This window comes from Pipistrellus hanaki (genome assembly GCF_964339955.1).
Source record: "Pipistrellus hanaki genome assembly, chromosome: 3".
In the NCBI taxonomy this organism is placed as follows: Eukaryota; Metazoa; Chordata; class Mammalia; order Chiroptera; family Vespertilionidae; genus Pipistrellus; species Pipistrellus hanaki.
In genome coordinates, this window is record NC_140505.1 from 186599474 (window position 1) to 186623510 (window position 24037).

The 24037-nt window shown below is 58.9% G+C and overlaps 2 protein-coding genes across 3 annotated transcripts in view; one reads left to right on the forward strand and one right to left on the reverse strand.

Annotated features, from left to right (window-relative positions):
• The window catches only part of ACO2 (aconitase 2), a 37682-nt gene extending 24516 nt beyond the window's left edge, over positions 1-13166 (forward strand). The window contains exons 5-18 of the mRNA XM_084879095.1: positions 2851-3009; positions 3221-3371; positions 4682-4786; positions 5608-5699; positions 6178-6283; positions 7401-7558; positions 7750-7823; positions 8281-8392; positions 9620-9742; positions 9927-10082; positions 10869-11060; positions 11473-11605; positions 12117-12238; positions 12681-13166. Coding sequence (XP_084735221.1) covers positions 2851-3009; positions 3221-3371; positions 4682-4786; positions 5608-5699; positions 6178-6283; positions 7401-7558; positions 7750-7823; positions 8281-8392; positions 9620-9742; positions 9927-10082; positions 10869-11060; positions 11473-11605; positions 12117-12238; positions 12681-12815 — 1818 coding nt within the window. The 3' untranslated portion in view covers positions 12816-13166. The remainder of the gene's footprint in view (positions 1-2850; positions 3010-3220; positions 3372-4681; positions 4787-5607; positions 5700-6177; positions 6284-7400; positions 7559-7749; positions 7824-8280; positions 8393-9619; positions 9743-9926; positions 10083-10868; positions 11061-11472; positions 11606-12116; positions 12239-12680) is intronic.
• Positions 13167-14086: 920 nt separating this feature from the next.
• On the reverse strand, positions 14087-22583 carry POLR3H (RNA polymerase III subunit H). 2 transcript variants are annotated; one of them, XM_084879138.1, is made up of 7 exons: positions 22535-22583; positions 22137-22408; positions 18614-18710; positions 17120-17206; positions 16614-16677; positions 15109-15307; positions 14087-14363 (listed from the first exon to the last, which is right to left on the reverse strand). In XM_084879138.1, the coding sequence occupies exons 2-7, from the start codon at positions 22245-22247 to the stop codon at positions 14310-14312; spliced, it is 612 nt and encodes a 203-aa protein (XP_084735264.1). In that variant the 5' UTR covers positions 22248-22408; positions 22535-22583; the 3' UTR covers positions 14087-14309. The 2 variants fall into 2 exon arrangements, with proteins under 2 accessions (XP_084735264.1, XP_084735263.1); XM_084879137.1 differs by having other exon boundaries at positions 22524-22574.
• Between the last annotated feature and the right edge of the window lie 1454 nt (positions 22584-24037).

Here is a 24037-nt window from a genome sequence, read left to right on the forward strand (position 1 = left end):
CTCATAGATGTTTCTAACTCTCTGTCCCTCTTCTTTCTTCTCTGTAAAAAATCAATTAAAAAAAATTTTTTTTAAGTTATACTTTCTCACTTTCCATGTAAAAAATTAAAATAGCCCCTCTGATGGCCCCAGTCACCAGCCCTTTAAGTTTAGCGTGTTTCCTGCTGCCCTTCGAAGCATTAGCTTTGCATTGGTTTTTGCTGTGCGCTCTCACACAGGAGTGCTCCTGTGCTCGGTCAGCTCACCCTAGCTGAGCACATGCCAGGGCCAGCTTTCATAGTCACTCCCTCAGTGCTCACCACTCCCTCTGAGGAGGGGGATTTATCAGCCACACCTTACAGGCGAGGAAACAGGCACGAGAAGGTAACCTACTTGCCCATATGTGTGTTGGGAGAATAATTCCATCTGACCCAATTATGGAGCTGGATTTGCATCCAGGTGTCTGGCCCAGGTGCCAGTGCTCCCTGCTGCTGTGCAGCCTCCTGCCACCCTGGGCGCCTCCCCCTCCGGCACTCGCACTCCTCGGAGTCTCCTTGGCCCCTTGTGGTATTCGGGAGGATGAAGGGACTTAGGCACGGGCCGTGTCGGCCAGCAGTTCTCCCAGGGTCTCTCCATCGAGGGATTTTGTCTGTGTAAGTGCACGTGTTTGTGTTTGGGGAGACCGGTGCTTAGCTTCTCAGCACGTGCCCGCTGTTCTGGTTTGTGGCTGGGCACTGACGGTGTATCTGCCATCCGTGTGAAGCCTGCCTCTGCACCGTTCCAAGGTGACCCTGCTCCCCACCTCCATCCCGGCCTCGCTTCCCCGCCACCTTCAAGATGAGCCGAGTCAGGCTGTAATCCGACCCTGCGGGTCCCAGCACTGCCCATCCTGAAACCAGAGCCACGGATCGCTGCTCTGCCCTTTCAAACCATCGCCCTTGCCAGGAAGGGGCTGCCAGCAATACAGGTCACATCAGTCTGCGGGCCGGAAAGCCTCTCAGCGGCAGGCCAGGGAGTCAGGCGGACCAGCCTGGCCTTTGTTGCTAAGGGCACCCTAATCCAGGTGTCCCCCGTTCTGCCTCAGCACAAATGCCCAGGCCTTTTGGAAGCTCCGGGGCCAAAGTTTGGGGAAGGCAGCTCACACCTGCCACTGGCTGCCAGCTAAGCACAGAGCCTGATGATTTGTTTCTTTAAAAGGAAAGTCCAGGGAATTCTTCACTTTTCTCTCCCCTCTGATGTCATTTACCAGCAGTTTTAATCCACCATGTCCAAGTCAAAGCCTACTCCTTTCCCCCTGGAATGCCTTGGCAGATTCTTCTCTCATCTCCCCTGCCAGACCCCCCCCAGTGCCCAGCACTGGCGCCCCTTGTGGGGCCCCTTCACAGTGACCCCAGTGTGTGCCAACCACCGGCTCTGTGCTCTGGGGGAGGACTGTGGCTTATTTCTTCCTCTGGGCCCGCAGTCAGGTCAGCACAGAATCGGTCCTCAGTGCGTGTGTGTCGTATGGACAGATGGTTCAGTTTCCAGCTTTATGTTCTGGATGTTAGTTCAGCCTAAAATACACTTCTCCACCATCACCCCTACCCCATTCACCCACCATGCCTAGCTGACCACCAAGGTCACCGTCATAACCAGCTTCACGGTGACACTGTGTGTAGTCCGTGGTCTGCACAGCCTCTCCCTCTGGGCGTGGACCACACTGTGGTCTGCATCCTGTGGGCACCGAGTTCTGTGTGCTGGTCTTCGGGGACCAGTCTCCGGACAGGACTGAGGCCTGAGGGCCAGAGAAAGGGAACAGCTAACAGTGCTCGGCAGCGTGGTTTTTGTTAGAGATTTCCTCTGCCGGCCTGTCCTCCCGGCCTGCTGCCAGCCTTGGGAAGGGGCCAGATTTCTGCACAGCTCCTCAGAGGAGGCCCTCGTACCTGGCCGAGGCCCCAGGCAGGTGCCTGGCCAGAGCGGAGGCCCTGGGGTCCTGTGATGCTGCAGGGAGCCTGCACCACTTGGTCTGTCTGACGGTTCATAGAGCCTTTCACATCTCTGACCTCATTGGGCCTTCCCAGCACCCATACTGCGTCATGGGAATAATTCCATCTGACAGATGAGCAACAGAAACTCAGAGAAAGGATCTTGCTGCAGATAATAAATTAAAAAATGATGCATGTCCCAGGCACTATTACAGTTTAATGTACATAAGCTCAGCCATCACCGTGATGCGTGAGGTAAGCACTGCTGTTTGCCTGTTTTTAAAAAAATAATAATTTCAGAGAGGAAGGGAGATGGAGAGAGAAACATCGATGATGACTGGCTGCCTCCTGCCCTATTAGGGACGTAACCCGGGCATGTGTCCTTGACTGGAATCGAACCCGGGACCCTTCAGTCCGCAGGCTGACGCTCTATCCACTGAGCCAATCAGCTAGGGCTGCCTGTTTTTATAGATGAGGAAACTAAGGTGCAGGGAAGCACTTATAAACCCAAGTCACACAGCCAGGAGCAATTCATGAGCCCAGCCACCCGTCTCCCATGTGTGTGACTCTTCTGGACCCACCGGAGGGACCCTACCGGAAGGAGTTTTACAGGCCCTTTTGGGGCCCTCCCTCCATTCTCTGCTGGAGGCTTGTTAAAAAGTATATTTTTAAAATTGATTTCAGAGGGGGGGTGGGGATAAAACATAAGTGATGAGAAAGAATCACTGATCAGTTGCCTCCTTCGCACCCCCTACTAGGGATCGAGCCCGCAGCCCGGGCATGTGTCCTGACCAGGAATCTTTGACCTCCTGGTCCATAGGTTGACGCTCAACTAACTACTGAGCCACACTAGCGGGGCTGAAGGCTTTTAAAACTTAAGATCTTGGGTTCTTGAGATCTTTTTCAGATCATTCTGGAAAACTATGCATATCCTGGGGCTCTTCTGATTGGCACCGACTCCCATACCCCCAACGGCGGCGGCCTGGGGGCCATCTGCATTGGAGTCGGGGGTGCTGACGCGGTGGACGTCATGGCGGGCATTCCCTGGGAGCTGAAGTGCCCCAAGGTGAGGAGCAGGGCGGGCTGCTCGGGGTGCCTCGGGGGTGGCTGGGAGGATGAGTGGGATGTGTGGAACCACAAAGCACGAGTGAGCAGGTCAGCCTGCCGCCCTCTGGGAAGGAGCAGGGAGCAGTCAGTCGGAGCGGGAAACCCAGCAGGCGGGCTCCTGGCGCACATGGCGCGCAGACCTGTAATCGCTGTCTTGCCCCTCCATCCAGGTGATTGGCGTGAAGCTGACGGGCTCGCTCTCCGGCTGGAGCTCACCCAAAGACGTGATCCTAAAGGTGGCCGGAATCCTCACCGTGAAAGGGGGCACGGGCGCCATTGTGGAGTACCACGGCCCGGGCGTGGAGTCCATCTCCTGCACCGGTGAGGACGCCCGGAGGTGCCCTCGGCCTCGTTGGGCCAAGTGGGACCTGGAGTGGAGCGCAGGAGCAGTGAAGGGCGTTCCACTGAGAAGCTGTCCAGTCAGTTGGGGACTTGGGATGACACAGGCAGAGGGGAGGTGGTCAGTCCAGGTCCCTCATTAAACAGGGGAGGAGGCGGAGGTCCCTCCAGGAGGGCAGGGCACTGCCCTGTGGCCACACAGAATTGGGCTAAGCCAGCTTCTGCTGGACGGCTCTGGCCATGGCACTGGGTACCTCGGGTGCTGCAGGGGTGATCCAGAGAGGGACTGGGGAGCCAGAGCCAGGGCTCACTGCTCTCACCCCTTCCCCACCTTCTCTGGCTGAAGGTGGAGCCGCACTCACCTCCCTGGGATCAGCAGGAGCCGGGCCTTTCCCACTCCTCACTCCTGAGGACCTGGCCTCGTGCCCGGGCCTTCAGGAATCCAGGGAGAGGCTTGGACCAGGCCTTAGAGATGGCCCCGGCCAGGCACCCCGGGCTGCCTGTCTCAGGGCCACCGAGCTCCTGCTCAGCTGGCCTGCACCCTGCCCATGTTGGGGACAGGGCACTCTTACAGGTTGCCCTTCCTACTATTGGCACCTCAGTTAGGAAGTCAGTAACAACCCCAGACCTGTGTCCTACTGACCTTATGAGGCCAGTATTTTGACAGCAGTCAGGACATCTGTAAGCCTTGCCAGTTATTCATTGATCGATTGATTTCAGGGAGGAAGGGAGAGGCAGGGGAAAAAAGAAACATCAGTGATGAGAGAGAATCATTGATTGGCTGCCTCTTGCACACCCATCTCACTAGGAATCGAACCATGACCTCCTGGTTCATAGGTCGACACTTGACCACTGAGCCACACTGGCCGGGCAGCTTTACCAGTTCTGTGTGGGACTCTGTGGTCCAACCAGTGGACATTGTTCCAGTCTTACTGTTGGAAAGCCTGGGAGCCAGCAACATTTCCACGTAGCACCATGGTGTGGCTAAGGGACAGTGGGAGGACCTGGACCTCAATGTTGCACTTGCATTTGCTTTATGGCATGACCTGGGACCTCTCAGCCAGGTCACCCTTCAGCACACTGGCTGCTCCTCTGCTGAGCAGGACAGCCATCCCGAGCTAGAACCCGGCCTGTAAGGGCTGAATCGTGTGTCCTCGTCACTCTACCCAGCTGCTTCTCCGAGCCCCACAGCTGGGCTCCGGCCCCACGGCCTCTCTTCATTGGCCGTGTGAGCGAGGGGGGCGGTGCCGGTGAAATGGGGAGCGCTCAGCGGCCCGGCTCTTTCTCCTCAGGCATGGCGACCATCTGCAACATGGGCGCAGAGATCGGGGCCACGACTTCGGTGTTCCCTTACAACCACAGAATGAAGACTTACCTGAACAAGACCGGCCGCAAAGGTGAGCGCCGGGCAGGGGGGCGGGCGGAATGGCCATCAGCACACCTTTCCCTGAGGACGGGGCTCCTGGGCCGGCGTCTCCGGACTGGCTTCGGGCCTGAAGAGCCCTCAACGTGCCTGCAGCTGTGTGTGTGCTCTTGTCTGGGATTGGTGTCTAGCTCTCGCCAGCTTCTCCAAGGGCCTCAGGGGTTGACTTTAGTTTCTCCTGAGAGGGTGCTCTGTTGAATCCTCTTGGCCTGGTCCCTGGCGCCCCCTGCAGGAAGGTATGAAAATGGCAGAGATCTGCTTGTGTTTATAATTCCCGCCTTACCAAGGGGAGGAGGAAAAGCATTTGTTAACAAGAACCCCTCTCCCAGCCTCCCTCACAGCTCCCCGGAGGGTCCAGCTTGGCGTCGCCAGCCTGGGAAGGGCAGTGAGCGAGGGCGATGGGTGGAGCCAGAGGCCAGGGCTGCGGGGAGAGCGGGTCTGTTTGCTCCTACACTCTGAGCACACGGAGTCACTCCAGAGGGCCGCCCTCCCGTCCCCAGCAGCTTCTTCAGAACACAGCGCTTCTCTCTCCAGGCGGCCTTCCCTTCTCTGTGCGCCCCGTGTTGTCACTCTGCTCGCTGACACTAGACTGTGCTATGCTGCTCGTTTTGTTTCTTTGTTTGCCATCAGTGCCCAGGGCCGTGTTTGGCAGGTGCTGGTGATTGTGGCTTGGATGGTTGGGTGTGTGCGTGAGTGGGTGGGAGGGTGGATGGATGGATGGATGGATGAAGTCTCAAGGACCCATGACCAGTTTCTGTTTCACATACTTCAGCCTCCCTCCCTTGTTGATTTCAGAGATTGCCAGCCTAGCTGAGGAGTACAAGGGCCTCCTGGTACCTGACCCTGGCTGCCACTATGACCAAGTCATTGAAATTAACCTTAACGAGGTGAGGAAGGGAACTGGCTCCAAGGAGTTCCTGCGGGTGGGGAGCTCAGGCTCCCCTTGGTGTGCCCTGGGGAGGTCAGGGAGGGCGCCTCTGGTTCCCCAGTGCCCCTGCCCGCGGCTGCTGAACCAGGCGCCAGTGCGGTGGGAGGGGCTGCGGGAGGGCTGGACGCCAAGGGGAGCGCAGAGGGGGCTGCGGCTGATGCGGAGCTGGTTCAGTTGGCCACACCTTAGCTTCAGCGGAAGTCAGGATTGTGTCCTGGAGCTTGCTTGTTGTCTGAGGTCAGGCCTGAGAGTCCCAGGCGTAAGCAGTTTGAGAAAAGCAGATCAGGCTAGAGGACAGGCAGGCCGTGGGAGCAGGATGGCCTCCCAGGGAGGGACTTGGTGAGCAGGGACCAGACAGCCTCCGAGGAAGAGAGGCTGTCCACGCTCCAAGATCTGTTCTCTCCTCCCTTTCTGCTTCTCACGCCTTTTTTCTTCAGCTGAAGCCACTCATCAACGGGCCCTTCACCCCTGACCTGGCCCACTCAGTGGCCGAAGTGGGCGCTGTGGCCGAGAAGGAAGGCTGGCCGGTGGACATCAAAGTGGGTGAGCAGCCGCCCTCTGCCGGGACCGCCGCGGGGCCGGGGGCTGCAGGGCTGCAGACAGGTGCCTGTACTCACCATGGCGCTTCCTTAACGTGCCCGGCTCGCTCTGAAATGGTTTGGGTTTTCTCTGTGTCTTTTTAAAGAAATTTTTCTTGGTGTAAAAGAAATAAGCTCATTGTAAAACATCGCTAATCTCAGCCCCCAACTAAAAACCAGCTCTAGGAGCTCTTTGAGATGTGTGCTGTTTCTGTGCACACGCACATATTCATGTGTGTGTCCTTCTGTACGAACATGTCACATACCCAGGATGCCTGGTTTCACTGTATATGCACGCACACACTGGCATGTCGCCATCACTAGCGCTTGCCGTTGTCACAGTGAGTGTGGCCGTGAAGAGCATGGCCCCGGAGCCAGGCGGCCGTGTTTGGATCTGGCTCTGCCCCTTCATAGTTGGGTGATCACGGCAAGTTGCCTCTCTCCCACGTCCTGGTTCTTTGTCTGTAAACTGGGGTCGTCGTACTTACGTGGTGAAGGTCTTGGGAGGAATGACAAGTTAATATACGAAAAGACCTCTCCGCAGTGTGTGCCATAAAGTGCTGTGTAATGTGGTCTACCTTACTAGTGAAGCAAATAAAATATTTGGTGATTTAATAATTAGAAAAAAAATAGCTGGATTGATAAGAGAGACTAGACTGTCTTGATACCTATAGATAGTATGTCATCCTGACTTTTGTAATAACTGTGATAATAGACTTTTTAAAAAGGACTCTTTCCCCCCCCCCCCCCCCCATTAAACCAATTTTTAAAACCCAGAGAATTCCAGAAAGTCTAAACGAAGAGAATGAGCCTCTCCTGTGGCCCTCCCCCAGCAGGGGCCTGTTTCAGTGGAGCCCCCTGGTGTGCACACACCCGCAGGCACACTATCCTAAGAGCAGTGGCGTGCTCAGTGTCACGCTGTCATCCCCTATGGCTGGGTCAGAGTAGCTCATTCTTTCAGGAGAGCTGGGCTGCTTCCAGTTCGTCTCTGTTCCGAACAACCCTGGCCCAGCACAGTTGGCCACTTGACCAGGTCTGGTCACTGTCTCCTCCTGACTCCTACCCCCCCCGCCATGTGCCAGGTCTGATCGGCAGCTGCACCAACTCCAGCTATGAGGACATGGGACGCTCAGCAGCTGTGGCCAAGCAGGCGCTGGATCACGGACTCAAGTGCAAGTCCCAGTTCACCATCACACCGGGCTCTGAGCAGATCCGTGCCACCATTGAGCGAGACGGCTATGTGAGTGCCCACGTGCCCTGCCCCTGGCTCCCCCGCTGCGTAATGTCTTCAGGACAGGACAGGCCGCAGTGTTGTGGGCTAGAGCTGCTCAGGGCCCTGCAGCTGCCCCTGGGTTCCAGACAGCTCTGCATCCTAAGCAGCTGAGCCACCGTCCCCGGCCCTGGTAACGCCTGTCCGCCTTCCTCCCGCAGGCACAGATCCTGAGGGACGTGGGCGGCGTCGTCCTGGCCAATGCCTGTGGCCCCTGCATTGGCCAGTGGGACAGGTGAGAGGCGTGTCTTTGGCTGGATAGTCCCTGTGTCTGGGGTTTGGAGCCCCAGGTGTTGAGGGGAGACGTTATTGGGAAGGAGACGAGGCTCTAGCTTCGGGCAGGACTGGAACGTTGGGCTGGAAGTAAAGAGGAAGAGCCTGCAGTGGGACTGAGTGGCCCCCTGACTGAAGCCGAGGCTGTGGGAAGAAGCCAAGGAGGCCTCACCCTAACGGGCACAGCAGGGCTCTTAGAGCCATCTGAAGGGGGCAGTGGCCCAGGTCAGCAGTCGGGCCTGTCTTTTCTCTGGCCTCCAGTGAACCTCAGTGACCCCCACAGTTCCCTGTGGCTCTGTCTGCGGGAGGCCCACAGTGGAGGCTCGTTTCAGGGTCTTCCTGTCACCCCTTCTCCGGAGGTAGGCAGAATGGCCAGGTGACGAGGCCAGACATCCCTAACCCTGTCCTCTGACCGGCAGGAAGGACATCAAGAAGGGGGACAAGAACACAATCGTCACCTCCTACAACAGGAACTTCACAGGCCGCAATGACGCGAACCCTGAGACCCATGCCTTCGTCACATCCCCAGAGGTGAGATGACCTAGCCCTGCCCCTAGCCAGTCAGGGTAGGTAGAAGGGCATGGGGGCTGGGGCAAGGGCACTTGACCCACGGATCTGTCTGGGAGGGTTGGCAGTGAAGGGCAAGGGGTTATGGGAGCAGAAACCAAGGTCACAGCCTTGCCAGCACCAAGCACCGTGCTCCCATGGTGCCACTACTTGGCCCCTCACGTCCCGGGAGTCAGGTGCGTGTTTAGTACAGCCGTGACCACGAGCGGGAGCTTTGGAATTAGCACCGGGACAGATGCCCCCCAGCCGTCCTGGCTGGGCCAGGCAGGTACTTGAGAAATACTTTGTTGTTGTTTTTTTGTTTGCTTTTTTGTTTTTGCTTTTTTTTACTAAAAATGAGTGCCAAGATGGCCTTCCATGTTTCCAGTGTGCTGCCTACTTAGGGACATTTTTATATATATAAACAGCCCTGGCCCAGCACGTGTACACTAGAGACCCGGTGCATGAAATTCAGTGGATGGGAGCGGGGGGGTCCCTCCGCCCAGCCTGCATCCTCACATCCTGAGGGACGCTGTGGAGGTGGGAGAGGCTCCCCACAGCCGCTGCTCCAGCCTGAGCCCGGCTCCTGGTGCGGCACTCCCCCTGGTGGTCAGTGCGTGTCATAGGACCGGATAGTCCACCGTTTGGTTGATTTGCATATTAGCCTTTTATTATATAGGATTTTAAAAAATATTTTTTTTGTTGATTCCAGGGAGAAAGGGAGAGGGAGAAATAAAAACATTGATGGGAGAGAGTCAACGATTGGCTGCCTCTTACATGCCCCATACTGGGGATGGAGCCCATAATCTGGGCATGTGCCCTTCACTGAAATTGAACCCAGGACCCTTCAGTGCACAGGCTAACACTATCCACTGGGCAAAAATGGCCAGGGCTCTGCTTTTAGGGACATTATCACAGCAGGGCCTCTCGCTGCCCAGGTGGCACACCTGGGAGAAGAGAGTGTACCCAGCAGTGCTGGCCCTGCCCTGAGGACACTGAGGTCCAGACCCCAGTGGGGAGTAGTCGAGGCCAGACTGCCCTGGTTCAAATCCTCTGCAGACCCGACGGCTGGTGGTCCCAGAGCTATTCCTGCAGCTCCAGCTCTGCAGACGTGGAATTTCCTGGGCTGGGCTCCGTTCTGATCTAGGCTTTGGCTGGAGGTGGGGGACCGGAGTGGCGTTCAGTGCTAACCAAGTTGGCCGCCTGTTTCAGATTGTCACAGCCCTGGCCATTGCTGGCACCCTCAAGTTCAACCCAGAGACTGACTTCCTGACAGGCAAGGATGGCAAGAAGTTCAAGCTGGAGCCCCCGAACGCGGACGAGCTTCCAAAGACGGTGAGCGGGCACTACCCTGTGCTCAGTCCCGCAGGCCCCGGCCACTCCACTGCCTTCCCAGCATCTGGCCCTGGGCTGGCACGGCGGGACCGTTAGTGACCGTGAGGCCACTGTGTTCACTGGAGGGAAGGGCTTTAGGCACAGGGACTGAGGACTCCATGCCCATGTCCCTGTCCCTCCACAGAATTTCGACCCCGGGCAGGACACCTACCAGCACCCTCCCAAGGATGGCAGCGGGCAGCGGGTGGACGTGAGCCCCACCAGCCAGCGCCTGCAGCTCCTGGAGCCTTTTGACAAATGGGATGGCAAAGACCTGGAGGACCTTCAGATCCTTATTAAGGTCAGCAGCGTGGGGACGAGAGCAGCCCCAGCCTGCCTGGCACCTTCCCTGCCCGGCAGGACAGCCTGAAACCACGTGCTCCCCTGGGCCGGGGAGAAGGGCCAGGCTAAGGTGGGGGCGGGAAGGGGGGTGTGGCTGCAGAGGAGCAAGGGCATCTGCAGCCCAGTGTCCCCTTCGCTGCCCCGGGCCGGGCAGAGCTGGATCTGGCAGCCGCTGTCTGGGCTCCAGCCATCTGGTTGCTGCCGGTGAGGGCCACCCCCAGTGGGTACGTGCAGTGAATGCCCCACAGGGAGGGCAAGAGAGGCATGTGTGACCCAGCACGCAGGTCTCCACCCCTCAGTGGAGCCATTGATTGCTCTGCTCCCAAAGCTGGGCATTCGCGGTGTGGCCTGTGCTCGGGAGTGAGCGAACACAAGCCTCTGGGTGCGGGCCGAGGCCTCGCCCAGGGCGGACAGGAACTGATGCTGTTCACTCAGGAGCCTCCACGCAGCGACACAGGAGCAGTGAGCCTGGGCTGCTCTATGGGGGCTGGGCCTGAAGGGCGAGCAAGCAGACCTGCCTGGCCACCCCGACTAGCCTCTGCCCCCTTTGCGTGTCCATTCCAGATCTCACTCCCAAGCCCTGAGAGGGGCCTGGTCTGAGCCCTTTTGCCCACCGGTGACCATGCCAGGGCTGCAGGCCACACATCCTGCACCTCTTCTCAGTCACTGGGCCTGCTGCCTGCCTCCAGAGGGCTTCTGCCAACGGCCATGCACAATCTCTGTCCTCTCTGCCCACCCTCCCAAGGTCAAAGGAAAGTGTACCACTGACCACATCTCGGCTGCCGGCCCCTGGCTCAAGTTCCGTGGGCACCTGGACAACATCTCCAACAACTTGCTCATTGGTGCCATCAACATTGAAAACGGCAAGGCCAACTCTGTGCGCAACGCCGTCACCCAGGAGTTTGGCCCTGTCCCCGACACTGCCCGCTACTATAAGGTGGGTCAGTCCATGGGAACGGGAGTGGGGTCCTCTGGCACCTCCTGGTGGCCGGGTGGGCAGAGTGGGTGGTCCGGGGAGGGGTGCTCTCCATCTAGGAGCCCACACCAGGAGCTCTGTGTGGGCTCACGATCGATGTCCAGTGCCATGGAGGCAGGTCCACCTATGTCACCTGCACTGAACACCACTGCTCCGGGCTCTGCTCCACACCGCGGCCTCCGCCCAGCCTGCCTGTGCCAGGCACCGTGTGGGCTGCACCTCCCCTTGCCCACGATGTTCACTCTGACTTCCTGTCCTTGGGGAGCAGGTGAGGAGGGGCCTCTCCCTCTCATGACCTGTGACCTTCAGGAAGCCCAGAGGCAGGTGGGCAGGCCAGTCCTCCTCTTCCTCATACTCCCTCCCTCCCTGACAGAAACACGGCATCCGGTGGGTGGTGATCGGAGACGAGAACTACGGCGAGGGTTCAAGCCGGGAGCATGCGGCGCTGGAGCCCCGCCACCTCGGGGGTCGGGCCATCATCACCAAGAGCTTCGCCAGGATCCATGGTGAGCGGGAGCCAGGCCCAGGCCCCTTCCCGCTCTGGGGCCCTCACTGGCAGCCCAAGGTCACCGTGGCTGTTGGGTCTGGAGCCATGTGCCTGGTTTCCAGGCTGTGCCCGTGGCTCCCATTTTCCACACCCCCAGCCTCTGCCCCTTCAGATTCGTGTTGAGTCTCACACCCACAGCTTCCGGTCTTTGGCAAGCACTGGCCTTGCTTCCTGACTTGTGGGCGCAAACAGGTGACATCCAGGCCACACGGTCAGCAGGGTGTGTGCTGGTGAGTGTCTGTCAGGAAGGCGTTGCAGACACAGCACCCGCGCCCTGTAGGACCCTAGCGAGAGGCAGCCGACCTGGGCCTTGTAGTCACTGGTCCAGGTTTGCCCCCAGTGGCAGGGCTAGGGCGTCTCCCGGAGCCCTCACTGCACTTAGAAAAGGAGCTCTCTGGCCGGGGAGGGTCCTGCAGAGAGAAGGGGGACAGGCCCTGCCCACTGGGCTGAACGTGCTTCCTGCCTTCCAGAAACCAACCTGAAGAAGCAGGGCCTGCTGCCCCTCACCTTCGCTGACCCCGCCGACTACAACAAGATTCACCCCGTGGACAAGCTGACCATCCAGGGCCTGAAGGACTTTGCCCCCGGCAAGGTCAGGGGGCCAGGGAAGGGGGCAGGCTGGCCATCCCATCTCCCCAAGGGTCCTCCTGAGGGGGGCATACAGTGCAGCCACCCTGCTTCCCTTCCTGCACCTGCCCCACCTGCCCCTCTTCCCATGAGCCTGTTCCAGCTGGAAGGGCCCTTAAGGTCTCCAGGCAACCCCCAGTGAGGCAGTGCCTCCCCAGAAATGAGGGAACCAGCTCAGGTCCTCCTGCTGTTCACTCATTAGCCCCGGCTTGGCACTCAGAGGCCAGCAGCTCATGCCCAGCAGGACCCACTTGGCCTCAGCAGTTCCTTTATTCAGGTCTTACCACTGGCCTAGGACTGGGTTCACCTGCTGGCACCCAAGGCCCCAGGCGGTACCCTGACCCCCCAGCAGAACCCGGGCTGTGTTCCTAAGAGCCACTCCGCCCACACTGCCTCCTCTCTTGCAGCCGCTGACATGCATCATCAAGCACCCCAATGGCACCCAGGAGACCATCCTCCTGAACCACACCTTCAACGAGGGCCAGATCGAGTGGTTCCGCGCTGGCAGCGCCCTCAACAGAATGAAGGAGCTGCAGCAGTAATTCCGCCCGCCCCAGCTCGGCTCCAGTCACCGGAGCCGGAGTGCTGCATGTCACCAGGACCGGATCTGGCCCGACCCACCGGCTGCCTGCACTGAGACGGCACGGCCAGGCCGCCTGCCCGCCGCCCTCAGCCCGCGGGGCGGCCCGTGGTTGGACCGTGGTTGGAGGGTTCTAACCTGCCCTCCCGGTTTAGTTCGGTTCAGGCCTGAGCACCTCCGTGCAGCTGTATTTATTTTAACGACAAGACTCCCATCTAAAGTTCACTCCTGTCTGATCATTTCACTGGTGGCTGACGGATTTAAAGAACCTTTTAATCTTGCAAGGAAAATAAGAATCCATTCAGTGACTGTTCCCGTGTGAGTGATGGTGTCTGTGCTGTTACCGCCCCCGGGTTTGGGGGCTCTTTTCACCAGCTGGTGGAGGCCCTCACTAATCGGCCACAGCTGGACCGGTCACGGCAGCGAAGCAGCTGAGCCAGCAGACTCCCCTTCTCCTTCCCAGCTGGGCCCGTGCCAGACTCCTTCCGCTGCCTCCCCTCCCGCTGGGCATTCCGTCCTCCGAACACCAGTGGGCACAGGCCACGCTGCCCAAGGTCACAGCTCACTGGTGGCCCGCAGCAGGAGGCAGTGGCAGGCACCTATTCCACAGCTGCTCCTCCCCCTGGAGCCGCAGCTGCTGGCACTGCCCACAGGTGCCCTGTGTGGGCCAGAAGGGCAAGGGCAGGGGGCCCTTGACCTCGTTTTACCACAAAACCAGTGTCCTGGTCCCAGTGGAAGTGGTGAATGTGGCAGAACCATTGTGAATAAACAATGGTACCTGCCCTCAGGCCAGGATCTGAGGGTCCGCGCAGACCCACAGGGTGTTCCTGTGGTGGCCATGGTCTGAGTGACGCTGTCTCCACGCGTCCTCTATACTGATGGGAGGGAGGGATGGCACAGCGGGTCACCAGTCCTCACTTTGAGCCCGCCAGGCCCATGGCCGCCATCTTACGAATGTTAGTGGGAAGGAAGGTGCTTGTCCCTTAATCCTCCCTCTTCCCAGCAACTGACAGCTCCATGGCCCAGGGCAGCTGCCCCAAGCCCACCTCTCACTCCCTGTATTACCTTACGGAGCCACCAAGCTCAACCAGCCAGAGCCTGGCCTGAGGCAGCCTGGTGCTCAGCCCCCATCCTGCCATTTGTGGGGGTCCATCTCCACACGTGATCTGAAGAGAGGAAGGACAGCTCGACCTTAGGTCGTGACACAGCCACTGTGACAGGTGACTCCTCAACTGCTGTTGCCATTGTTTATTCAGTAAAGTCTGTCACTGAGAGCGGGACTCCGGGAAGAGCAGCCAGGATGGCAGGGAGGAGACAGCCGGCAGGGCACTCCTGGCCCCACTGGTAGCTCCCTACCACAGACTGCTGCTCGGCATCCGGCTGCTGCTGGCTTCCGGCACCTCCCGAGGCTGGGGTAGGGCCTGCGGACTGGGCTGGCCCACCGGCGGGCACTGGGCTAGCTGCTAGTCCACCAGGAGAGAAGGCCCAGGCCCGGCTCACTAATGGATCCCTGCCGGGAGGAGAGAACAGGCACACGTCAGCTACCTGTGGGGCTTGAGCCAGTTCAGGAGACAAAAGGAGCCCTTTGTTCAGGGTACCCAGCAGGCCCAGCGCTCCCAGCTGGCCCGTGGGCACGCACGGCCAGACTCCCCTCCTGCCCAGCTTCTGAGGCCTGTAAGGAAAGCACAGGTTTTGAGGACACTGCCTGGCCCCAAGGCCCGTCCAGAAGCACCTGCGGGTGAGCGCCCTCCTGAGCCACCTGTGCTCTTCCTGCCCCGAAGGCGGGTGACCTGGAGCCCAGCAGCCAAGTGCATTAGGGGGATGCCCTGGCCACCTGGGTTTCTGACTTGTGACCCACAAAGTGTACGATCTGGGGCTAACAAGACCCCAGAAGCCCTGAGACCCACTTCTGTCTCCGAGCTCATGAGGGAAAAGGCTAAACGAACCCAAGTCGGCTCTGGCTGGTCACAGCTTCCCTGTCACCTCAGGCCCGGGCTGGGTCTGGTGGGGGAGCCGCCCTGAGGGTCACCCTCCCTGAACCCCCTCCTCGGTTCTCCGTTATCAGTGGCCCTGTCATCAGGCTTGGCTGTCCCTCCACCGCACCGGCCTACACCTCCCCACAGGATTCCGGCTCCAGCCAGAGACCCAAGCTCCCAGGGAGGCATGGCTGCCCTCTGACCTGCTGTGGGAGGGGCTCCAGGAGCGGGACCCAGCCTCCACAGCCCAGGGTTTCGGCAGCACACGCGCCATCTCACCACAAGCGTGTACGGGGCCTCCTTCCTGGGCTCCTCGCTGGCAGAGGCCGCCTCGGCGGAGCTGGGCCCGGAGGGGGACGTGTCCACAAAGCTCTCGTCCACCACGCGGAAGCGGATCTCCTCGCCGGTGTCCATGTACAGGTCGTGTGCGCCTTCCTCCGTCTCGTACTCCCACACCCACACCTGCTCTGCGTCGTCGCTGGGCAGGGCGCAGGTCAAGGCAACAACCGGACCGCGGGGGGGCCCTGAGGGTTGGGGTTCCTCCCACAGAACCTCCCGCCCCTGAAATCCAGTCCCAGACTGAGTTCCCTCTGGCTGGCCGCGGTCTGGGCCGAGGAGAGAGCAGGCTGGGAACTCGGGGCCCCACCGAGCACCCACAGGCTCCGCAGGGCATCAAAGCAAGGAGGAGGCTTGAGAGCGGAGTTGGGAGTTTGCCTCTCAAGACGGGAATGGCCATGGCCAGCTGCTGCCTGGGGTCCCCCCTGCAGGGTCCAACTCGGCCTGTGCATCCTCTGAGGCCACTGCCAAGTGCAGAATCAGCCCCACCGCCCGCAGCTGTGACCTGGGGCCAGGCCCCACCCCTCCACCTGTAAAACGGGGGCTGTAGCAAGGCGCACCTCACAGGGAGGGCGTGGGAAAGGTAAAGATGGAAAGGACCCACCGGTCAGCCCTGTGTTGGCTAAGCTGTCCCGTGCCCTGTGCACCTGTGAGCCCACACCCCTTTCCACTCACACCCCTCCACCCGCACCATGGACACCCCAGGCAGTGCGAGGGCTTTCCGTTTCCAAGGGGTTGATGGTGGGAGGTCGTGTGCCTGAGGGCCCACAGCTGGTGAGAGCAGCAGTGGGGGTGAGTCGGGTTTTCTGACAAATTCTGGAATCACACGCAGTCCTTGGCCCTGACCCTGGCCCTGGCTGAACTCTGTCTGCTGGACCACTGGAGCCACAGTGCCCTCTAGTGGCAGCCGTGGGGTCCTGCCTCTCCTGGGCCGGGTCCTGCACTGGGCATCACAGGTACAGTCATGACAGGATGGGGTCCCTCCCAGTGAGCAGTGGGGTCCCTTCAGTGAGGATGCAGCAGGCGAGGGCCGGGACAGGGAGAGCCGCAGAGGCAGCAACCCAGCCCAGGCCCCTCAGTGAGCCCTGCAGTGCTGGCTGTTCTACCCCCACAGACCAGGAGGGGGAGGAGCCAGCCAGGGCAAAGCTCTCAAGGGAAATTATCTGCGATGGCTCCCGCAGGGACAACCTGAGTAAGCCAAATGAACCGGACGTGAGCAGCATCCTGCCTACAGCATACAACCTGCACAGCCAGGCCTGGAGCCCAGGCACAGGCATGGGGCAGCATGGTCAGGGGGAAGCACAGGCAGGTCGGTGCTTCCAGAACACAAGCACAGCTGGCGGGTGGCCAGAGGCCGGCAGCTTCAGACCCCAAGACCCAGGCCACACCGTGGAGGGACCGCCTTCCCGAGGCCCGGGCGCCGGCCCACTGTCGCGCCGGGAGGATACAACTTGGCTGGCTGCTGCAGCGACTCGGGGGGGATGAGGATGTCGTCGAAGAACCCGAGCGAGACTGGGGGTGACAGCGGGGGCAGCTCAGCACGGAGGGGCCCGGCACTCCAGCGGCAAGCCCTTACTGGGTGCCGTCTATGGAAATGACCCCCAGCCTCGGGGTCCCACGTGGGCCCCTGCCTACACCGCTCACACCCCCCGAGCAGCCGCTGCACACGACATGGACCATGGGTGCTGACCGCCCTGTCCCCTCCGCCCGCTCCAGCACCCCTGAGGCCCAGGTCCCGCCTCTCGGTGAAGCTCACAGCGCTGAGGTCCTCGCCGTACATGAACATTCTCCCTCTCCCCGGGAAGATTCTGCTTCTGTATCTGACCCCTCCCCTACCACGGGGCCCAGCACAGAAGCTAAAGGGAGGCCACCTGGCCTGGCCAATGCCCCAGCCACCCCGCCCACCACCCCTTCCTGTGCTCCAGGTGTCCCTGAGGAGTCGGGGCGCCATTACCGTGCACTCCCTCGGGGCTGCAGCCTTTGATCTTCCCGATCAGGATCTCGTCCAGGAACGGGTGGAACACCACGTAGCGGAAATGGACTGGAAAGGAGAACACGTCAGTGACGCGCAGGCACGAGGGACGGCTGCTTCACCCGGGGCGGCCTCGTTCGCCAGCACTCTGACCCGGAGGCCCCGTGGCTGCTCCCTGTGGGCCCAGTCCCCGCAGCCGAGTCAGAGGGACCTCACGCCGTCCCCTGCTGGGTCCTCGTGAGAGGCCGGCCGCAGCGGCCCTGGGTCTGAGAGCTGGCTCCCAATCCATCAGGGGAGTCACACCTGAGTCCCTCTGGGGGAGCCGATTCTGGGCCAATGACTACAAAGTCAATTCCAACCTCCTCCAGGCCCTGCTTTCAATTCTCAAAGGGCAGGAGCACCTGCCCCGGGCACAGCTCTGACCTGAAATGCTACAAGTGCCCAGAGATTAAGGAAGGGGGACAGAGCTGACAACTGCCTAGCGTGCATGCTTCTGGGGTCCTCGGGCCCTGTCCTAGGAGGCCCCATTCGCCGGACTGCACGCCAGGGCCTGGCAGAAGCCAGCACCCTGCCACTCCTGCCCCCTCTTAAAGCACTGAAGCGGAGGGGGTGGCATCCACCATTGGCCTGAATACCCAGGGCTAAAATGTGAATGAGGCTGCCCCCTGCTGGCCACTGAGTGATTATCTCAATCTCACCCTGTCAGCTGTCATGCTACTGCTGCCTAGAGAGGCTGGTAACCTGTCAGTCACACAGCTGTTCTGCCTTGTTCTGCCATGGGGAGACTCGAGTCTTTCTGGACCACCAGGCAGGGCCATGTGGTGGAACTGCCTTCCTCAGACAGGCTCAGTCCCTGCACGCTGGCTTCTGCCACCAGCACCCTCAGCTGCCAGGGACAGCACGGCCCACCAGCCCCAGCCCTGCCAGCTGCCCCTCGCGGCTCCTGGGGGAAGGGGAGGGGGCAGCGGGCACCCCCTCCCTGTCTGTGAGGAGGCAAAGGAGGGCGGCCAAGGGTCACTTACCGCAGGATGGAAAAACCCCGTCCCCCACATGACACAACATCAGTTCAGCTCACTAAATCCCCCGGGGCCTCTGCCAAGCTGTGCCAGGCCGGTCCGGGCACTGGACGTACGGGGGGAGGGGGGTCAGAACAGTGCGAGCCGTGCCCCGGGAGCACCATCTGGAGGAGCCACTCCCGAAAGCACAGGGCGCCCCCAGGGGAACGGTGCCGGGACCCTGCACGCCTGCCGCGCGACGGACGTATCCTCCTCAGAGGAGGGAGGTGCCGGCACATGCTCCAACAGGGCTGGCCCTCGAGGCCCTGAGATTTCTTACAGAGAAGGAAACTGAGGCCCAGAGAGAAGATTCTACCCACCAGTCAAAACTAGGCCCCAGGTCTCCCACCCCCAGACCAGGACCCCACCCCGAAAGCTGAGCCTCAGGAGGGCCAAGGCCCCAGGAGAGGAGGGTGCCCACCTTTGGTGTGCGACGCACCGTCCCCAGGAAACACATAGGCGTCCTCCAGCTTGGTGATGTCGAACAGACAGATGCAGAGTCCCACGTTGTACACGACCTGTACACACACACACACACACACACTCGGTGACCCCAGGCCCAGCTCCCCAAGGCAGGTGTAATCGCCCCGTTTTACAGCTGGGGACGAGTTGGGGCCCTGCCTACAGAAGCCCAGATAAGGAGCCTCAGAAGGAGGTGGAGCCCCGGGAAGAACAGGACCTTTGGTGACAAGGCAGATCCAGGTTCAATGCCAGCTCCGCCGCTCTGTGTGACCTCCAAGGCCACCTCTGAGCCCTGGTTTCCCAGCTGCAGAAATGGACTTACCAGGTGGCAGGGGTGTTAAATAGGGAGAATGGATGGGAAACGCCTACCCCGTACCCGGCTCACGTGCCACAGTAATAATCAGTCACGGATCACTGTTATTACCAGTGGGGCTGGTGGTAGGAGAACCCCTGGTTAAACCTACACTTCCCAAGGTCCCCAAGCCCACGCAAGAGCTCAGCTCGGTGACCATGAGAACCATGGCTAATCTCTGTCCTGCTCACAGTCCCAGACACACAGACAAGGCCCCCAGGATCGAGGCTGGCAGAGTGACAGGTGGCCACGGTCCCAAGATGGCAGAGAGCAGCCCATCCCCATCCCCACCCCCACCCCATGGTGCTCCAACAACAGGCCGCTCGCGTGGTGTCTGCTAATCTGCCACCAGCGTCATCACTCCCAATGAGGGACCCTGCAGGGCGGTTCGAGGATTAGCAAGAAGCTCAGGGAACTCAGAGTCCCGGCCAGACCTCCCCGCGGTGAGACAAGTCCAGCACAGCTCTGTGCCCTTAGCTAGACACGGACCTCTCTGTCTGGCCTCCTCGCAAATGACTCAGTGATTCAAATATAGAGCCTCAGCCAGTCTGGCCCAGCGGAAAGTGTCAGCCTCAAGACTGAAGGGTCCTGGGTTCGATTCCGGTCAAGGGCACATGCCCAGGTGCGGGCTTAATCCCCAGTAGGGGGGTGTGCAGGAGGCAGCCAATCTGATTTTCTCTCATTGATGTTTCTATCTCTCTCCCTCTCCCTTCTCTGAAATCAATAAAAAAAAAAAGTATTTTAAAAAGTATATATATTTTCAACAATAAGGAATTTTTAGAAAGTGCATATACATATATATATATATATATTATATATATATATATATATATATATAGAGAGAGAGAGAGAGAGAGAGAGAGAGACTTGTCTCATGCTGGCTAGTGTGGCTCAGTTGGTTGCGTGCTGTCCATGCACCAAAAGGTTACCGGTTCAATTCCCAGTCAGGGCACATGCCTGGGTTGCAAGCTGGACATAACTAGGGGGCATACAATCAGTATTTCTCTCTCATAATGATGTTTCCCTCTCTCCCTTCATCTCTCTCTAAAAATCAATAAAAACATATTTGAAAAACAAAGAAAGAGAGACTTGTCCCAACAGGTCCCTAAGGACCCATGCCTCAAAGGACTCCATGCCATTCTTGGACTCTGCACTCCTTCTCTCCACCGTGATCACACTTCACCCCACAGGCCCCTGGCTTCTGACGTCACAAAGTCACCAGAAGCTCCCACCACGGGCTCCCCGAGTCCTCGCCGCTACCACCCACTCCCCAGGTCTGCACCCCTGTGAGCTCAGCTCAGCTTTCTGTCCAAAGCCAGCCAACCCTCCCCTGCAGGCTCCTCCCCCTTCAGGCTCCTCCCCCTGTAGACTCCTCCCCTGCAGGCTCCTCCCCCTGCAGGCTCCTCCCACCTGCTGCTCCACGGTTGAACAGATCCCAGGCAGTCCTGGCGGCCCTGCGGCTTGCCCCTGCCCAGCCACCCCAGCCTCCGCCACGCCTGAAGGTACGGTATTCCCTCCCAAGGTCACGTGCTGTTTCCTCTGTCAGCACAGCCCCCCTCTGGGCGCAGCCCCTCCCCTAACGGATCCTCTGTTAGCTCCTGCTCTGCCTACCAATGCAGCTGTCACCCTCACTGTACAGATTCCGTTCTTCCCCAGGCTGTGCGCCCCCGTCTGTCACAGCCTCTTCCTCAACTGTCATCACTCAGCTGTGGGATCCCCTCCTTCTCATCCGCTCTTCCCGCCACACTGCAGGGCAGAGCCGGGTCTGTGTCACCCACTCCATCAGCAGACAACTGCGGGGCATCTCTCTGTGCCAGGCTCTGCCTGACATGGGGAGACACTGCGGGAAGGAAGGCAGACAAAGGCCCCTGCTCTCCTGGAGGAAAAGCTAAACAGTAACCCACCAAACAAACGAGAAAAAGAACAGAACCTGAAGTGCTAAGAAGGAGTGATGTCACAGGATAACTGAGGAGGGAGGTCACTGCAGACAAGGCAGCAACTCTGGCGAGCTGGCACTGAGGCCTGTAGGTCCGGCACACAGAAGGTGCACATACATGTTTTTGCAAGAATTAATGGATAGCCGAAACCGGTTTGGCTCAGTGGATAGAGCGCCGGCCTGCGGACTGAAAGGTCCCAGGTTCGATTCCGGTCAAGGGCATGTACATTGGTTTCGGGCACATCCCCAGTAGGAGGTGTGCAGGAGGCAGCTGGTTGATGTTTCTCTCTCACTGATGTTTCTAACTCTCTATCCCTCTCTCTTCCTCTCTGTAAAAAATCAATAAAATATATTTAAAATTTTTAAATAAATAATAAAAAAAATAATCAATGGATAGCCAAAACCGGTTTGTCTCAGTGGACAGAGCATCGGCCTGCGGACTGAAAGGTCCCAGGTTCGAATCCGGTCAAAGGCTTGTACTTTGGTTTCGGGCACATTCCTGGTGGGGGTGTGCAGGAGGCAGCTGGTCGATGTTTCTCTTTCATCGATGTTTCTAGCTCTCTATTCCTCTCCCTTCCTCTCTGTAAAAAATCAATAAAACATATATTTTTAAAAATAATTAATGGATAAACCCCCTACCATCCATCTTCACAAAAGCAATGCATGGTTGGACAGAAATTATTTCCTTTTTAAAAAATACATTTTTATTGATTTCAGAGAGAAGGGAGAGGGAGAGAGAGAGAGACACATCAATGATGAATCACTGACTGGCTGCCTCCTGCACGCCCCACACTGGGGATGGAGATCACAACCCAGGCAGGTGCCCTGGAAGGGAATCGAACCGTGACCTCCAGGTTCATAGGTCGATGCTCAACCACTGAGCCACACCGGCCGGGGCAGCAATGATTACTTCGATTTTACAAAAGGAACCCGAGTGAGGCCCAGGGTGTGAACCCACGATGGCAAAGGCACTCGGGAAGTGTGGAACCTCGCACTCCGCAGTCACAAGGGCCTTTCTCACACCGGATTTCCTTTTGGTTCCCTCTGACGTCCGTGTGGGATCAGGACCGCCAGGTGCAGGTGAGAACACCGAGTCCTGAGGTAGCTTCTTGCCCGAGGCCCACGCCGGGCCGCAGCGCGCGGCGGGCAGCGCGGGCCCTCCCGCCCCGGCCTCCCGGCCCCGCCGGCCAGTACCTTGTTGGCCAACTTCTTATTCAGCTCCTCGGCGATGGAGTCGTTGAGCTTCCTCTCAAACTGCCACGGCGGGATCCGCACGGTGTCCACCATCTCCACCAGGACGAACATCGCGGCCGGCTCTGGGGGCGGGAGGGTCAGTCACGCACGTGGGCCGGGGCTGGGGTTCCCGAGCCCCTGGCGTCCCGTCGCGGCCGCTGAGACAGCCCTCCGCCCGGCAATACGGCTGTGCGGCAGGGGCTGCGGCGTCCCGCGCGGGGCATGTTCCGCGTCTGCAAAGGGAGGACACAGACTCAGCGCGAGGGAACTCCGTCCCGCGGGAAGCGAACGTGCCCGCGCCGCGCCGCCCAGACCCCCAGCCACACGCCACGAGCCGCCGCCACGCACCACTCACGCACACGCCGCCGGCGGTCGCACGACTGCGAACGAGATTCCGAATCTATGACTTCCGGAAAGCCGACCAATAAGAAGCCTGTGCCCGCCCCTCGGCCTGGAGCGGCGCTGCCTACTGGCTCCTTTGCGTAGCGGGGTGGGGGCGGGGCCTAGATGGTTTGGGGCGGGGCCTATCCTGCCTTCTCCACGCTCAGCTGTCAACCCTTACACAACGCTACCTGGTTGCTAGGCGACCGCAGTGCAACCAATCCGCTCTTGCCAGTGCCATACTCTCCTTGCTGGCCTCAGGCTGTCTCCTGCTTTGTAGCCAGAGTCATCCCTTCAAAACGCACACACAATATACTGCTTAGACCCTTCAGAACTCTGGACACGGGGAGAATTGACTGGAAAGAGTCAGGCAGGACCTTTCTGGGGTGATAGAAATGACATGTCTTGCCCTAGCCGTTTTGACTCAGTGGATAGTGTTGGCCTGCGAACTGAAGGGTCCCGGGTTTGATTTCTGTCAAGAGCACATGCCAGGGTTGCGGGCTAGATCCCCAGTACGGGGCCTGCAGGAGGCAGCCGATTAATGGTTGTCTCTCATCATTGATATTTCTATCTCTCCTTCTCCCTTCCTATCTGAAATCAATAAAAAAAAAAAATTTTTTTAAAGAAGAAAAGAAAAGAGCCGAAACCGGTTTGGCTCAATGGATAGAGCGTCGGCTTGGGGACTGAAGGGACCCGGGTTCGATTCCGGTCAAAGGCATGTACCTTGGTTGCAGGCACATCCCCAGTGGGGGGAGTGCAGGAGGCAGCTGATCGATGACTCTCTCTCATCGATGTTTCTAACTCTCTATCTCTCTCCCTTCCTCTGTACAAAATCAATAAAATATATATATTTAGAAAAAAAGAAGAAAAGAAAAGAAAAAGAAAAAAAGAAATGATGTGTCTTCTTTTAGGTGGTGGTTATACAGATGTATACAATTCTCAAAACTCATGGAACTCAACACTTAAGACCTTTGCATTTATTAGAGGCCGATTATGTACATCTCAGTTGAAAAGTGGTAATACGTTGGGACCGAAAAACCGCCTCAGAGCTTCTCACTGGACTAATAATAAAGTCCAAACCCTTATGGACATAGGTCGAAGCTCACAAGGCCTGGATGGATCTTCTTGCTCATGCCCACACCTCCACTTTCTCTCTCCCCACGTTCCCGTCTCCTTCATCTTGATCTGATAGCTAACGTGGACTTAAGCTAAGAGAATTCAGTAACTTGTCCAAGATCAGGGGCTGCTAAGTCTAAACCTCTCCAGGCATGGGGAACCTTTTTTCTGTCAAGGACCATTTGGATATTTATAGCATCATTCCAGGTCCATACAGAAGATGTACCAACTTAAAAATCAGCCTGCTTGCTGAAACTGGTTTGGCTCAGTGGATAGAATGTCTGCCTGCGGACTGAAAGGTTCCAGGTTCAATTCCTGTCAAGGGCATGTACCTTGGTTGTGGACACATTCCCGGTAGGGGGTGT

What these genes read in the sequence shown, in the direction of transcription:
- POLR3H (XM_084879138.1), bottom strand. Translation starts at nt 22,247, where the DNA reads ATGTTCGTCCTGGTGGAGATGGTGGACACCGTGCGGATCCCGCCGTGG. An exon ending in CGGTGCGTCGCACACCAAAG is followed by an intron (nt 17,207 to 18,613) that starts GTGGGCACCCTC and finishes TCTCCTTTCCAG; the next exon opens with TCCATTTCCGCTACGTGGTG. An exon ending in AGGCCCCGTACACGCTTGTG is followed by an intron (nt 14,364 to 15,108) that starts GTGAGATGGCGC and finishes TCCTCCCGGCAG; the next exon opens with GGATCCATTAGTGAGCCGGG.